Source organism: Callorhinchus milii, unplaced genomic scaffold (genome assembly GCF_018977255.1).
Source record: "Callorhinchus milii isolate IMCB2004 unplaced genomic scaffold, IMCB_Cmil_1.0 Scaffold7, whole genome shotgun sequence".
Taxonomy (NCBI): Eukaryota; Metazoa; Chordata; class Chondrichthyes; order Chimaeriformes; family Callorhinchidae; genus Callorhinchus; species Callorhinchus milii.
The window spans coordinates 10,195,977-10,213,758 of NW_024704748.1; the positions used below are offsets into that span (position 1 = coordinate 10,195,977).

Below are 17,782 nucleotides of genomic sequence, written 5' to 3' on the forward strand. Positions count from 1 at the left end.
CGGGGGAGTTGACTCTAGGCACGGTCAAAAAGGAAGGTCTTCATGCGCGACCTGAAGATGGGGAAGGGAGGGGCAAGACAGAGGGATAGAGGAAGAGTGTTCCCCAATTTGGGGGCACAGTTGCTGAAAGTACAGCCACCGGAGGGAACGGAGGGCAAGACAGCCAGTTGAACGGAGGCAACGGGTAGTGTGTTCGGAGGGGGTGAGCAGGTCGGAGAGGTGGGGAAGTCCAAGGGCATGAACGGATTTGAAAATGAGTGCAAGGATCTTGAAATCGATCCGTTCAGCGATAGGGAGACAATGGAGCCTGGCCTGAACTGGTGTAATGGAGGTACAGAGTTTAGTATGGGTGATTATGCGGGCGGCGGAGTTTGGGATCAATTGGATCCTGTGCATGGTGGAGCTGGGGAAACCGGCAAAGAGGGCATTTGAGAAGTCGAGTTGGGAAGTGACGAACGCATGGACAAGTGTTTCAGCCGGGGTAAGGTACGGTCGGAGATGGGTAATGTGGTGGAGGTGGAGGTAGGCTGTCATGGTCAGGGACCGAATGTAGGGAAGGAAGGACAGCTGTGGATCGAACCTGACGCCTAGGTTTCACACCGGTTCGGTGAGTCTGAGGGATAGGCCGGGGAGGTTGAGGAGGTGAGATCTGCGGGACAGAAGACGTCTTGTCAACATTTAGTTGCAGGAAGTTTGCGCTCATCCAGTCCCTGATGCCTGCCAGACAAGCCGACAGAACATCAGCGGACCTGGAGTCAAAGTTGGAGGAGGAGAAATAGATTTGTGTGTGATCCATGGATGTCTGCGGATGACATCGCCCAGATGGAGCATACAGATGAGGAAGAGAAGGGGGACAAGGATGGAGCCCTGGGGTATGCCACAGGTGACCGGGCGGGGGCGGGAGGAGAAAACGTTTCAAGGGACAAAGTGAAGGTGGTTTAATAAACAATGGATGCGATCAAGTCCAATCTGGAGAATTCACAACCATAACAAGCGTCATTGGATGTCTGGGGCAGCATTGCAGTTAAGACCCAAGGTTGGGACGTTTGGAGTGTCTGTATAGCTCAGCCTGCATTGAAATTAAAGGAATTTTAAGAAATTAAAGGTACAAGTGTTTAAAATTAAATTCAACACCAATTTAAATAAGTGCAGAAACTGAGAGCCAAGTCAGAAAAGAAAGCATGATAATTGGTTAGGCAGGTAATCAAGATTCCACTGTTTATAAAATTCACTCTATTGAATTCAATAGATTTGGGGAGGGGAAAGAGGAAGAAAAGAAATGCACACTTTAAACAATCAGCAATCACATTACTAACAAGATATTTTAAGTTCAGTAGCTACAAATGACAACATTTCAAAAACACAAAATGAGGGAAAAAAACACAAGAAAAAAAACTGAATTCAACATATTCTTTCAATTATCCCCAAAATTTAGCATGTTGTTACAGAAGCATGATACAGTCCTTAGAGAAATAAAACTTGGCAAAGGATGTAGATAATGCAAAACAAGATAAGTCGAATGCATATTTTTTCAGATTTAAACACCTAAGCTATATTGGGCATTCATTGAATTTGATCTAAAAGCAACACAATGCGTAAACAATTGTAAACTGCAGAGTGCCATTACCTATTCTTTACATCCAATCCTATTTAACCAAGGAAATTTTCCTAATCCGCAATGATAATAATAATAATCCATGGATTTGATATACCATCTTTCACGCTAGGAAGGCGCCTCAAAACACTTCACAGAATATACTCTAAAGTGGAGTGCCTATTCATTTTATAGACAAATGTGGCAGCCAAATTTCCATGCACCAATTTCCCACTAACAACCATGATGTGATTGACTAATTTTATCCGGGGAATTGTGGGCCAGGACACAGCAACAAACTCCTTTCCCTTTTCAAATAATGCCATAAGGATCTTTAACGTCTTCCTAAACAGGCAGATGGGGCCTCGGTTTAACATTTATTCCAAAGGACTATAACAATGCAGCACATCCCCAACATTGCACTGGAGTGTCAGCCTGGACAGTGGGCTCAAAGCCCTGACGTGGTGTTTGAACCCACAATCTTCTGACCCATAGGCTACCAACTGAACCAAGTTGACAACACAAATAAGAAATTGCCTTTAATTATATTTATTTGAGATTTAAAACAAATGTGAAATGAAACTAATACTTGATAATTAGTATAACAATTAATTTCTCTTTTTCCAAGCTTGTGTATCAATTGTGACCTAGTTACCTAAATCAGATTTAACCCATCTAACAGATAATTATACCCTTGCTGCAAAACTTTGATTTCCACTCCACCACCCTCAAAACAATGTCAGCCCAATGACTACAAACTGCAATGTGAGGGTGTGATCTTTACATAGTTAGAGAAAAGCAATCACATACAATGGAGTCGAATACCTTCTTGTAACACAACCTGCTGGCATCCAATTTAAACCTAAGGGATCACTTTTTATAAATGTTTCAATTTCAGTATCAGATTGTTTGCTCTTATGGACATCACAGATGAAACACAGTGTTCTTGTTCCATGGACTGCGATTAGCACCATAACAGGAAATACTTTGGGATGGAACGAAGTGATCTCTTCAAAGGCAGTTGTAAATTTAACTGCTTCCTGAACTCTGAAGACAAGCAACAATAACTAAAAGATTAACTAACCTCAATTGACTAATCTCAGTTTTCAAGAAAATATTGCTTCCTGATAGCAACCTTTGAAAGGGAAGAGTTCATTGACATTAATTGCCTTTGTGTTTAACTTTACACATGAACTACATTTCTAAAATAATAAGAATCTATCACCCAATCATTCGGCAACAAAAAAACCCTACTATTGTTTCATGGTATTTGAAATTAACAGTGTTCGATTTTAATTCACTGGCTGCAAACCAGTATGTAATACCTAAGTACTATATTATGGTGTAGTCTAGCTCAAGACAATAAAGTTCCTGAGAGTGGAAAAATAAGCTTTACACGGTGTACATGATTGTTAAATAATAATGCATTGTTGAATACTGTACTTTCAAATATTTTGCTTCATCTATTGAATAGATTTGAATGACCACACGATTAGAAATAAAATTGTGTGGAAATAAAAAGTAACACTAAAAGCTCAATGCTACTTTTATTACAAAGGTGCACTTTAGACCTCAACAGTGTCAGGCATGTTTACAGTTCAGGTTGTAATCTCTCTATGGAGGTCTCTAATGCGTTTACATACACATTTCTCACTTCCTTTTTTATTCACATAAATCATTAGAACATAAGAATTTGCTAGGTGAAAGAATGCCAAGATCCATCTAATGTTTGCCTTCACCATCCTGGAATCGCTTGACATGTCTTGTTCCAAACTATATATTGTATCCCAAGATATTATTCTCCAACAGAAATCTATCTAATTTGTTCTTCAAAAAATAAAATTTTCTGCTTCCACTATCTCTCTCGGGAGCCTGTTCCATAAATTTACTATTCACTCACTGAAGTAGTTTCCGTAGATTTGTTCTGAATTTACCCGCCTTCAATCACAGGCCGATTTCAATCAAGTTGGAGTTTTATAGGTTCTTGTGAATTCCCGTGTCCCTGTCAATCTTCTGTATGACCATCAATCAGCAGTCTTTTATCTTTTCACTTGTTACAAAACTGGCACAATTACAAAATTTAGTCAATAGAAATTGCTTCAAGAAGCGCCTGATCACAGCCATAGGAAAATCAGACATCCCAAAATAGTAAAAGTTACAAGGGTTGAGTAAAACTTTCAATGTATGTTTGGATTAAATGACTATGTTTGGTTAATACCACAGTAAAGGTAATACCTGATACTTAAGTACCTTTATTACTCTATTTGTTTTCTTGTTTCACACTGAAAATGAAGAATTTCTGCAAATTTGACAGCAGCGCAGGGGTTAAATAGCCAAGTCTAAAGGAAAAAACGGTGAGGAAAGTTTGATTTAAGGGACCACAGATGTTTATGGTAAAGTCAAACACAAATCTTTTCTGTTTGCGAAACACTTAAAGGGAAACAGGAGGATACAGCTGGGGGAAATCACAGTGACAGTAAACCAGAACGAGAGAAGTGGTGAAGGAAGAATACCCAAAGAATCAAGACTAAATAACAACAGGGCTTCCTCAATGGCCGAGTGGGTAAAGGCACTTCCCAAGTTATACAGACCATAAAAGCACAGATTTGATTCACAATCTGAGCAGTTAGCCGATCCAAGCCAGTTGTTTGGACACAATTGGCTTTGCCTAGACTTTGAGAAAGGGGAGAAAGAAAAAACAGCCAGTTTTGATTGCTATCTAAAGAGCTACTAGAAAGCTGACATATGCAAACAATGGCTAAGATCAGCATTGGGTTTGGTTGTGATGTTGCCCGCTAACAGCGCCCTCTGTAGTATTACACTGGATGAGGTGTTAGATGATTACTGAGACCTATGGTATCAGACACCAGCAAGGATAAGAGCCTTCGGGAGAGGGGGTGGAAGGATGTCAAGGGAAGGGATAAAAGCTATAGCGAGCCAAAAAATAAAGAAATCCAATGCTCTGATCTGCCCACATTCTCCAATAACTTAATAAGCAGTGGTAGCAACCAGCTTTCAGTTTAATTTTACAGTATTTCAAATCACTTTTTAAACAAAGTGAAACAACAAAGAATGAAACTGTCCAAATGGCAAACTAGACTCTATGCAAGATTGAAACTGCAACATGTGGAAATGATATTCAGGGAGGAGGGGAAAGAAAAGAGAATAAAAGACTGAATGAAAAGTGAAAAGGCCGTATTGGTGAACAGCTTAAGCATACAAGAAAATTAGGTGGGATACAAAGCATGGTTTGATTATTTAAAGTAGCCTATGTGTGCCTATGCAAATTAACAAGCCTAATTAGACAAACTTTTTTGTGACAGAAAAGTCATTCCTTGAAGCACATAATGCAAGATGTGAACAAATGAGGTATAATTCTTACTGCGACAGAATGACATATAACCTTACATCAGAGTGATGTGTGCTCAGTTTGTTTAAACCACTGACTGCATTGTTCAGTCTGTAACACCTCATGAAGATTTTATAAAACGCTTTCCATTCCATCTATGGGCATAATAGAAAACATTGAATGATGATTTAACAAGTGTTTTACTTTCACCCACTTGCTTAACCAATAAATATTCCCGTAGTAACCAAACTGTGGAGAGAAACTAATATTAAGCATTCAAAATAATTCCTGTATTCAGACTAAATCCAGGTTTTGCCACTTTGAAATGATCTCTACTGAAAAGGAATTGTACCAGTCTAACGTACGAGAATTGGGAAGCGCTTAAGCAATTTTATGACAAGAAGACAACACTATTAATGTACACTGTACAAATAATGCTATGTATAGTGCTGGAAAATAGTTGACAGAATTGTTTATGAACACCTCCCTTTCTACACCAGAATCCAGTCTAGAACAAAGCAATTGCAGTGACTCTGTGCCAGTTGTAAAGGTCATAAATAAAATAAATTTGGGCACTTTGGAACTCAATTTCTCAGTTTGAGCCCAATTCCTAACAGGCACAAGTCCACATGTAGTACAGTCATAATTTCTCATGTTTAATGCCTCATGTTTAACACAAAGATGATTGGTAGGAAATGGTACATACATACTCATGCTGGAGATTGGAAATGGAAAATACACACTAGCGCTCTTCTTATATGAGAGTTCAGAAACAATGCAGTGGGATTATTAACATGCATTTAACTTGCAATAGCTGGTGTGGAAGTCTTTGGAGGTAACAACAGGTGCAAAAAAAATGGGTCAACTACAGCATTTTCCATTCTCCACGATTGAAAGAGTTCATTTTATTTGGCCACCTGGGAGTCTGACATGCGTGGAAATCTCTGGTCATGCTAGGAATCTCCAGATACATCTGCTGACAACTTACAAAAGTAAATCATAAAAGAGTTTGTTTGCCAAGAGCAAAGAACACACTCTGCTTGCTTGTCTCAAGAACACAGATGCAGGTTTCCAGATGTCAAGCTATCAGGGATTCCAAATTGTAGTTGGTTATTGTTGGAATTGAAAAAGTAAAACTTGGTACCAGTTAGTTTCCCTTCCAAGTCACATTGAAGTCAATTGTACTGCAGGCTTGACTGCCTCAGGTATTTAATCATCTCAGTGCACCAGAGAGAGTTCACTGAGCTCTGCTCTTCCTTTGCCACATGCTGCCAGATCAACCCCACTTGCCACCCCCCATCCCGCCCCCCTTTCAACCACTACCACCTGCATCAACAGTATTCTAAGCAGTTTGCTCTGATCCAAGTTGTTCATAGTGATACCTCACAGAAACACGTCATTTGGCCCAACTAGTCCATGTTGGTGGTAACCATGAGATGGAAGTGTTACATTATGTTTGTACACTTCAACAGGTTAAAAGAGGTAAATAAAACCATAAAACTTTAAATACCTTGATGTGAAATTGATGAGTTCGACTCACTAAAATATCCACCTAGGTATGTCAATGAAATTATTCATTTACTATAAAAAATACAGGTAGCAAGTGTGTCCCTCGGACCCACTTTGGTTGGGTGGGTATCACTACACATGCAACCCATTCCAAAACACCAGATTCACTTCAAATAGTTCCCTTCCAGAGAGCCATGTGCTCACTACAGATTGCAAAAGCAGTTAGGATACAGATAAAACGTTTTCATCATTAGGAGCCCGATTTTAATTAAATATAAATGGAACTTGGAATACGGACTACATCCAAGACTGGCAAGTTTAGATACTTGCAGTACATCGCACACCTTTCTGTCTTTAACTAAAGACAATGTTTTCAGGTCTGTAGCCTTGGTAAAAAGAATATAAAACCATTTAGGAAATCCAAACTCATTCATCCCACCCTTTCAAATGGTTAAGACTTCTCGTCTCACAACCTTTCTCTATGACCATGCCTTTGGTCATTCTTCCACCCCAACACTCTCCACCCCTCTTAATTGCAACTCTCAACTCTAGTGCAAATCCTTGACTATTCAGCACCTTGGGACATCCTCACAACATGAAAGGCACTATATGTATGCAAGTTGTTGTTGTTGTTGTTAAACCCATATGGTTCTTGTTTAATGGTAGACATCTAGTCTGTAACCATTTCTCATTTCTATCCTAGTTTAGAGTAAGAGTCTACTACCTAAACAGCATTTCATTTCGACACGGTTGGGCTCAAAGTGTATTTAAATTATAATCTAGGCCAAAAGAAAAGTACGGCCGCACTTTTTCGGCGGTGTCTGCTTCAAACAACAGACCTGTACAAACAATGTGTTGGCTCCGAGACTCTTGCGCTGCTTGCTCGACGCTAGTATTTTATTATTTTAAACATAACTACATGTTCATGAAATATATACCTATGGTTTTAATCTGTGTTGTCTCACAATATGCATCTCTCAATAACACCAATCAACCGTCTGCAATTTTCTGCAAAATTTGTCAAATTCTTTGCAATTTTTGGCAAATATTACCACATGTTTAATAATAATAATCCTTGCATTTGATATAGCACCTTATCAGGTATTCGAGACGTCTCAAAGCATTTCATAGAATACACTGTAAAGTGAACTGATTGTATATTTTGTGGGCAAATCTTTTCTATTGGCCTGGGTTATAATCCAAGTTGACAGCAACTCAGCAACCTTTCCTCACCTGGATGGCATTCTGAACTCGCCTGGTGACGCTGTTACAATTGCTGAAACCTCATTTGCTAAGATTTCTACCTTCTATCTTATGGAAAAAAAACCACCAGTGCTGAACTTATGAGCCATTTCTGTCCTGCAACATTCCATAATTCTATATCTACCATTTTTGGTAGAAGCTTCCACTTTTGCCTCTTGTCTCACCTTTAAAGTAAACCTTGAGACCTATCCGTTTGACCACACTTTAGTCAAAAAGAGCTACAGAAATGTAAATTGCTTGGTTTTATAATTATGTAACATTGCAAGAATATGCTGCTCCTTGTATCATTAACAGAATTATTTTACTGTTGCATTTCCCCTTCCTTCATGTGCAGGAACCAACATTGACGTCACTTCACAAAGGAAGACATCAGTGGATGTTGTCCGTTTTTCTGCATCTCATTTATAACTCGATTGGTGAAACAATGGATCCAGCCTTCTGCATTATAACAAAGTTTCCCTGTAGTAGATTGGCTTATTAGCAAGATTATTCACCTCCCACATGAAAACTAACACCATTTTATAGCGTCAGCAAAGCCAGGAAGGGTGCCAAATGTAAGCACGCTACACAAGCCATTTAGAGGACAAGTGGAGGTGAAGGATGATAATTATAGTGCGGTAGTAAATGAGCAGAGGAAAAAAAAACTGGTGCTTTGGCATCTGTTTTATCTTACCAAACCTCTCACGGAGAATCACAGTAAGAAATATAATGATGCTGCTAGGAAAATTTGGGATACAATAGGTTAATTCAGAGTGGCAGAATAGAAAATGCATCTGTCAGCGGGTATCAAATTACAAGGTTTACTCTGGATGGTTAGAGAAAAGAGCCTGCAGCACTGCACAGATTACGTGTCTATGTGGTGGTGGTTGGGGAGGAAGGAAGAGAATCTGACAGAAGATGAATCACAACATAAAATGCCATAAAATTCGAATGTGAAATTGGCCATTTTAATGAATATATTGTACTTATGATATCAAAATTTAAACGGTTTCTGAAAACATGCAATTCTGTCTCATTTTATCACTAGCTTTTTCATTAATTGCTGCAGACCAGCGTTTCCTGGCAACAGCTGCCACTGCATTTTTGGCTCTGATTCAACATTTTCTTCTTGAAAAATGGCATCACGGCTGCCTCTGCTGCTGCTAGATTGGCTAAATAAGTGCTCTAATAATGCAGTTTACTCAATCACATGATATAGCAACAAGCATCAAGAATGTAGCTGCCACGCAGCATAAATCATTTGCCTAAAGCAGTTTATTCTGTAAACTGATTTTGAAGATTAAAAACCATGGGATTGCGTTCATTTACTGATAAGACAAAATATTAAACCATTCAGGAGGCAATAATATTTGCCTTGTTATTGAAAAATGTACATCTTAATATGCTTTGATACTGAAAAAATAAATCTAAGATTAAAAACAGTTGTGCTGGTGTTAAGTGGCAGATTAAAGAGGAAAATTATCTCCCTTATTACAGCACAATTAGTACAATGAAAACATGTTTCATTTCATATATTTTAAATTAATTTATCCCAAATTGTATTAAACAGAAATTGAGTCACCTAGAGATTTTTCTCCCTAAATGGTTGTAGCCAAAATGCTTCATTGGGTGGCATAAAATAAGGCTGCCAGTGTAGATACAACAGGCTGGAGTATATATATTTGACAGTTCTCAAGTGCCAATCTTTTTTCCTTGACACCAAGATCGATGAAGGTTGTCCAGACCACAGCAGTGAGCATTAACAGGCTCCAGGCTGAAGGAAACATTAGCAATGTGGCCGTCTCGCTGAAAGAAACTGCAACATTATTTTCAATGGACTCACTGACTGTATAATCAATTTCCACACTTAACACCAGCTGCTCTATTTTCAATGAAAACAGTGATCAAGTGACTGTGCTGCAGCAGAGGAATATAACAGCATACAATCAACTAGAAGAGCTTCACAACGATAACTGTGAATGTTTTGTATTTGCCAGACATGTCAGAGGTCTCCATCTTTAGATCATACTAAGATACATTCATGACACACAAGATCATATTGTTCTCCATGACTGCACTTTACATTATTGTGCTAGAGTAGCTTCAGACAGCCTGTGTTATCGTGGCTTTAGACAGCCTGACATCATCTGGCACAGCCTTGCAAATCACAGGACTTGAAACTGATATTGCCAAGATGCACATTGAAAAGATTATTAGCAAAAGGTGCCCAGAAAGGAAAGAACCAGAGAATACTATGTCAGATTTCACAGTACTTTCACATCAAGCCACTGCAATGGAGAAGTAAATTACTGAAAAATGTCACTTCATATACTGTTTGATGTTTCATAGCAATGCAACCTTTTTCCAGATTTCTGGTATTAACCATCCAAATGCCAACATTTTAGTTTCAACAATTATGCTCAATTGTTTATGCCATTCCTGAGTTTTCATTTTGCACTCAGAACTTTGAATAATGGACTCATTTTTACATTTGACTTGGACTGTCCAATAACATAACAGGGTCAAACTAACATGGTCAGTCTCCTGTCCTAGCTTAAAACACAAGTTTTAGTTCACAGCCAATTATAAGGTCCCAGACCGATTTAAAACTGGAGGACGCAGAAAATACAACAAGTAGAACTTTCACTTTAAACTTCAAGTTACTTCATGTCCCCTGTCCTATTCACCCCATCACCTCTGAAAGTGAGCAAGCTTTCAGGCATTTTGTCCCACCCTCTCAAACTCCATCTCCAGCCTATTTAATGTATTCTTTCAGAATATCAACTTGACTGTGTTCTAATCTAATTAATGTGTTCTTAAATAAGTCTAACGTCCTGGTTTCAACTATTCTTCCTGGTAACCAGTTGCATATGTTGATTATCCTCTGTGTAAAGAAATATTTCTTCCTATTGGTTCTAAAACTGTCCTTCACAATGCTAAGATCAGGCAATAGTTTCCACTGTTGCCAACTAAAAATATACTTTTAGAACTGGGTCAAAATTATTTGTAAACTTGATTAGGAAGATGATGTCTTTTAATTTGTAATATTAGCACAAAAAATAGCTAATTCCACTTGTATGCTGACTTTATTAAAAGGAGATCAATATCCAAATGGATATCTAGAGGGTTTGACCTATGACAAATCTCACATTAATCAGCAGATATTTCAAACTGCTTCAAGACCCTTCAATCTGTAACTGGTGAGTCATCTTTAGTTGACACCCCCACTCCACTACATCATTCTGTATATATTCTCAAAAGACACCCACATGCATACTAATTGTAGATATGTGGGCAACCAGTCTCTCACCAATACTGCAAAAAAATCTGTGGCAACACTACAATAGCAACGAAACTGCTATTAATACACCTACTCATAAACATTTGCATTCTCAACAAACACATTTGTTAGACAGAACGTTCTGCCAAGGTCAAGAATATCTTTACCTATAACATTTGTGGAATAGCTATTCGTCTAATTGTATTTTTAAAAGCATACAAGTGAATTCCCCCATGAAAAACATGTTGGGGGGCAATAGTGATCATTTCAGTAAAATCAACACTGCCACCAAGGGAGCTTTACATTGCTCTGCAATTTCAAAACAGTCTCAAAGATCCAATCTTCATGGATCAATTTTGTATCTTTTCAGAAATTCATTTATTGTTAAAAAAAAGATTTTTTTCCTGTACTAATACTTTGAATTCTTTAACGAGCAAAGCAAACCTACTGAAACACCAGAATTTGGGGGGGAGGAGGGGCGTTCAATTAAGTGGTTAGGTACCGTTGACTCTCAAACAACTTCATACCTTAAATAGTTCAAAATGCTTCACACGTAATTGTCAGGTGCAGCCATTTTTTGTAGGCAAACACAGCAACCATTTGCTCAAGCAACTATCACAAACAGCCATGAGGTAAATATGAAGGATTGTTAACCAGGATACCGGGACGAACTCCCTTCTCTCTTTAAATAGTGTTACGAGATCTTTAACATCCACCTGAACAATCAGGTGGTTCAACATTTAAAAGGTAGCACTCCCCCATTACTACACTGGAGTGTTAGAATGGACAACCATCCCAAGTCGCAATCTGGGGCTTCAATCCACCGGCCTCAAAACTTTCTGATGTCAACTATACCAAACTGACAATTTAGAAATACAGGAACCAAACTGACAATTTAGAAATACAGGAACGGAAGTAAGCCATTCAGCTAATCAAGCCTATTTCACCATTTTATTTGATCATTTCAGCTTTGTACAAAGGATACTTACTGCAATGTAATAAACTTTGGCCTTTTCCACCAACTGCCAATTTTCCTTCTTGTCCAGATGCTGGTCCTTTTTGTAACAATTTGCAGCTGCCAGATTAGCGACAAGGGACCTAAAATAGGCAAATTAAGTTAGTTACAAACTTACTTAACGTATCTAGTACCAAATCGGAATTTGACAGCCTTGCAAAACAAAATGACATGTTTTTAAAAAGGAGAATATTGGATTGCAGTATTGAGTCACCAATGTTGCAGATATTATCCAGTTGATGAGCAAAACAGTGAAAAATAAGGCTTGCTCTTAAGAAAAACTAATTGTTAACATGACAAACTGAATTTTAAATTTTAAATTTATCCTTTCTCCCCTCTCCTCTAGATAGCAAATCTTACAGTAATACAGTTTCACAGGTATTAACAGCCCACCCCGCGCATTTGCAAGCCAAGACTATGGGAGTCAATTTAGCAATACAAGCAATATTCAGTATATTGAATGTTCCCTGGAAATGCTGGAGGTTGACTATTTTCACCAAATCTAATCTCAGTGATGGCATCCTTGAAGCTGGATATGTATCACAAGATTCCAGCTTGAAGCATTCAACTGCCTGATAGCGCAAAACAGAATACTCAAGTTTTTTTGTTCAGCAAAAAGTTGGTTACCAAAATTGATCAAGTGTGAGTGTCGCAATTCCTAAGTGCAGAACAATTAATCTGATTTCCTCACATTTTTCCTCAATATTCCTCATTTCCAAATTTGTTTAGCTATGCAAAGGTTTACTTACTGTAATGTAATAAACTTTTGGCTGACCCGACCTCTTAGAGATGGCTATTGAGAATCAAGTTGGGGGGGAAGGAAAGGGAAAGCTATCTCCATCACATTCAGGGGACATCTACAGGATAAATATCTTGTGTATCCCAAAATTGAATCTGTGAGTTTTGACTGTGGGACCCTTACAGCTTGATCCTATTTTCACTTAACATCCACACATGATCTTTCCAAAAGGGTTCACTACATAGCAACAAGAACAAATTAGATTTGTAAAGTGCCTTTCATGTCAGAAGGAAATCCCAAGGCCCTGGAAAGCAATCAGGAATAGGAATTCTGTTATTTCTCCCACAGATTGATCAATTTCAACCAATGGTGAAAATACTTCATATTTGTATCACTTAATAATGTTAATTGCTCCAAGATGCTACCCCTCGTGTAGGGCACTATATAAAGGCAAGTTGTTGTTGAAATATTTTATAAAAGCTAGAAATATTTGCTAAAGTAAGATAACATACAAATAATATTAATCTGTTCTTCACAAATTGATTAAATTCTACTGTTACTTTGAATAAAATAGTTACCACCATTGTTGGCTCGACATCTTACAGTGGTGTTCATACAAAAAACTACTTCCCCTAGAAAGCAGGGGGAAATTCTCTCCTGGATAAGAAAACAGGAAAGATGTCATGCTTCAGATAGTTGACGTAGGCTTTTCATTTTCTCCTATTTTACTGTAAATTACAATGAACGTTTGGAGAGTGGGAAGTTCCTTTGGAGAGAATAGAATAGAATAGAATAGAATAGAATAGAATAGAATAGAAAGCCATTCTGCTGCTTCGTATGTTGATCTCAAAATAATTTCAGATTCAAGATGTAGGAAGAGAGAGAGAGAGATGGGTGACAGAAGGGATTGGTGGGAGAGAGAGAGAGGGAGGGAATGAGAGAGACAGGAGAGGGAAGAAGAAATCCATAAGAGAGGGAGGGAAATAGAGGAGAGGTGAGAGAAGATTGACTCACACTTAGGATTTCCACTGCTGATCACTACCCAGTGTCTCATGTGCTTGTATGAATGCTAGATGGGGATAGAATGTGCGTAACTCTGTGGTGATACCACAGTTGAATAGCATGTCACTACTCAAATGTGATGTCAGGTTCAATTTGAGGAATGGCATTTGTGAAGCTATCAGGGAATCTTCACTACATGAGGAAATGCAGCCCATAATAGATCGGCACTCTCAAGGCAGGGGTGGGTAAAAGTGGACATAGCAAATAAACCTGGAGGCAAAAGCTAATGTCATATTGGCTTATATTGTGATTAGGGAGGAGATATAGGGCTGAAATACTAATAATATATGGTAGCACAAAATGCTAAATTAAGGTTGGCTATTAATTATTAATTGCAAAAAGAGCCTGCATTAATCATTATTCTCCAAATTATATGAAAATATTCAGAAGTTTCATTATTTAATTAAAGAGTGGTAAGGCAAGGAAGGGTTCAATCCTCCCTTACCCACCAAGGAAAAATAAAAAGTTAGTCACTCAAAAGCCAGTATTCTAACCTTAAACCAACTTTCTTCAAAGTAGTGGCTGACCTGTTGTCCTTAGTGATGCAGGCAGCACATGTGCCTGTTGGCTGTTCATCCTGTTCATAGTAATAGGCATCAACATGGCCTTCCTCCGCTTTCTTCTTCAAAATTTCACCAAATTTATCTTTTCCAATACACCCAAAGAAAGTGGCTACTTTATGAGGCTTCTGAATCATCCACTGCAAATAAGAAGAAAACAATCAGAAATTTCTTGTACAATATAATTCTCAGGCATCTTATAATTTTGTTTTTCGTAAAATACAGTACAATATAACAACTATATTTTGACAAATATATGGTATCCTATTAGCTGAATTTTACCAACAGCAACTAGACATTTATCGAGTCAGACAACGGTGCACTTCAGCAGAAATTCTAATAGGGTGAGAAGCACATTAAGCAGCGAATCACCGTGGATTAAATAATCCATTTTACGCAGACAATGAACACTTAATCAATAATGTATTACTCAGACAATTTAGCTTTGCTTTCCCATAGGCACAATGTTCATCCTTATATCAATTAAAGTGAGCTAGTGCTATGGAAATGTTGTCCAGCTTCTTTGTTTCATGACTTCCTTTTGAATAATTATACCAACACTTTATGCAATGATCTTTGAGTTTTCATTATAAACATTAGACCAAAAAGGAATAAGACAATCATGTATGGAATGAAATGAGCAGGAACGACACATGCTTCACTTTGCTTAACAGACTATTAAAAATATAAAATGTTCACTCTCCATCAACCTGATAGATAACTTTACCAGAGCAGGTTTTATCAAAAATTCTAGGATTAGTATCTAAGAAGCATAAAAATCCACTGAAATTACAGTTGAATTATAATTTCCTAGCTCAGTAGTGGTTCGTGATTGGGTAGCCAGTGAATAAAAGTTGTATGGGGGATGCAGGCAGGAGACTGCCCCCAGTCTGCCCCTCCAAGTCTAACTGATGAGACAAAATTTCCATTCTTAAGATGCAACTGACAAGAGCAATTCCATGCACCAAATTAAGAGACAAAAGACAAAACCCAATTTGGCGGGTATTCAGGAGGAGATTTGGTCCGATGGCCTTCTTTACCCAAACTGATCATGAGATTGCTTTGTTTGTTGGCCAGCCAGGGGTCTGACACGTGCAGAAATCCATCGCCATGCTTCAGAATTTGGAATGGAATGTTCACTCTCTCCCTGGAGGTTCACACCTTAATACAGACAGTATTAGGCACATGTTAGCAAGAGCCAAGGTTTGGGAACCCCAGAGTGTGCGTTGAGGTGCCTCTGGAATTGAACCAGTGAAAACCACACAGCTTGCCATCGAAAGCATTATATGTCAAGTTTCCCACTGCTTGTTCTGGAAGGAGCACCCTATCCAATAAGGCTTTAGTGTACAAACTGATCATGAGATTGCTTTGTTTGGCCAGCCAAACAGTGTGGAGTCCTGTAGCTCAGTGGTTAGAGCACTCGCTTTGCAAGCGAGAGACCTGAGTTCAATTCCAGGCACAGGGCGAAACCTTGGGCAAGTTTCCTTACTCCACACGCCTAATAATAATCCCTCCAAAACCAAAAACAATAATAAATTGGTCATTTTCAATCCACGACTGTTTGTGGGACATTGCTGTGCGCAATTGGCTGCCGCGTTCGCCCACAAATATACAGTCAATTCACTTTACAGTGTGTTCTGTGAAGCGCTTTGGGACGTCCTCCCGATGTGAAAAGCGCTATATCAAATGCAAGGATTATTATTATATTATTATTACAAGGTTAACAGAAGCTGAGTGGGAAGCCTACCCCCAGTCTACCCCTCCAAGTCTAACTACTGAGCCAATATGGGAAAATGTAGGCTTTGAGAATCTATATTTTTAGAATCTTTGTACTACCAATTAGGGACTCCCAAAGCCTTTATAACATATACAATGTTCTTGGTTAAGCAACTCAATAAAATGGTTTTAAGGCTTGAGCATCACCTGTGAGAGTATATAACACACTATAAAATTGCTTTGTCTACATTTAAGTCAGGAAATAATGAACCCAAAGCCGATATGTACAATAGAGGTTGCTTTGACTTATGGTGAAGCAGAATGTTAATATAATAATAATAATCCTTGCAATTGATATAGCGCTTTTTACGTCTTAAAATCTGATAATAAAATAGTGCCCATGCCTTTGTATTCCTTATCATCAGAAGATAACCAGAGACCTAAAGTCTACAATCAACAAGTCTTTTGCAGAATGTAACCTAATAGCAACATTCTTTGCAGATGAACCAAGAATTTTGTAACATTGTGATAACTAGTCACAGTGTACATATGGGGATCATAGAAACTAGCAATAAATGTTACTCTGTTCACCGGCAAGTCAATTTAAAGCAAATCAATCTTGAATGCAATTTATTCTATTTGTTATGGAACGAACTGTAAAAAATGGATGTTAGATAACGATTTTAGTTGCAACCAAGGTTTATTGGTCAGAAAATCTTATCGATTCCCAGAAGGAATGAATTTACAATTATATACTGGCCACTTAGAGAATAAAAACTAACATGTTATTTATTCCACAGTAATTTTTTCAGCCACAACCACACTGTTTCCCGTCAACAAATTTTAAAAAATTTAACTCAGCATTTCGACGAGGAACTGAAAGATGAATTTAAAACCAAACTGCAATTAATACAAGTCAAAAATAATGCTACTGGATGAACTAGATTTAATGTGACTATTTTTTTAACTCTTTACATGATAGAATGAATTATACTTTAACCCCCAGTTGTTATAATGTTGCAGCATTGTGCAAAAAAATCAGTGTAAATAAATAAAACAGTATAAAATCAATTCCACAAGCTTGGAGTTACAAATGAAACAGCCAAGTATGGCTCCTGTCAAATGTCTTTCATTCAGTAATAGGGTCAAAAGAATGTTTTACTAATGTAAGCTGTTTAATAAAAGAAACTGCATTTTTCTGTGCTGTAATTTCAATGATGGACTGTTCAAAGGAAATGCTGCCAAATATTTATTACCTGAATGAATACTACCGTATTTAAAAGGCTGACTGAAAATTAAAGCATAGCAAAATACTTCGCAATAATTTAAAATCAATCATAATCATAACATACTGTTGGTATTTTGGACTAAATGTGCTTCCTGTGAAACCACATCAAACAAGTTGATGTCTGCAAATTTTGTAGCCTAACCTCCAAACACAATGAGCTTCTAAACTCAACCAGAGCACCAGAGGTAAGAGACAGACAGAAAAAAGTAGTTTCCAAATATTTAGTTTCACTTGTTAAATTTACTTTTTGTGTTGCTAATCCTAAAAGATTTTATTCAACAAATAGAACTCTCAGTCTGCTTTGGATACTCTTAACCATGATGATAGTTTCTGCACAGGTCAGCCATCCAGCTGACCAAAGAAAAACAGAAGGCATCATTCATTTATTTAATGCAATATTCAAATAATAAAGACAATAATTTGAATAA

General features: G+C 37.9%; 1 protein-coding gene across 6 annotated transcripts in view; it reads right to left on the reverse strand.

Moving 5' to 3' along the window:
* adka (adenosine kinase a) overlaps positions 1 to 17,782 on the reverse strand; it is an 88,892-nt gene that overhangs the window by 29,538 nt on the left and 41,572 nt on the right. For 3 of the 6 annotated variants that reach the window (XM_007898717.2, XM_007898683.2, XM_007898700.2), the window contains exons 5-6: positions 14,285 to 14,490; positions 11,964 to 12,072 (exon numbers count right to left, since the gene is read on the reverse strand). In XM_007898717.2, coding sequence (XP_007896908.1) covers positions 11,964 to 12,072; positions 14,285 to 14,490 — 315 coding nt within the window. 6 annotated transcript variants of the gene reach the window in all.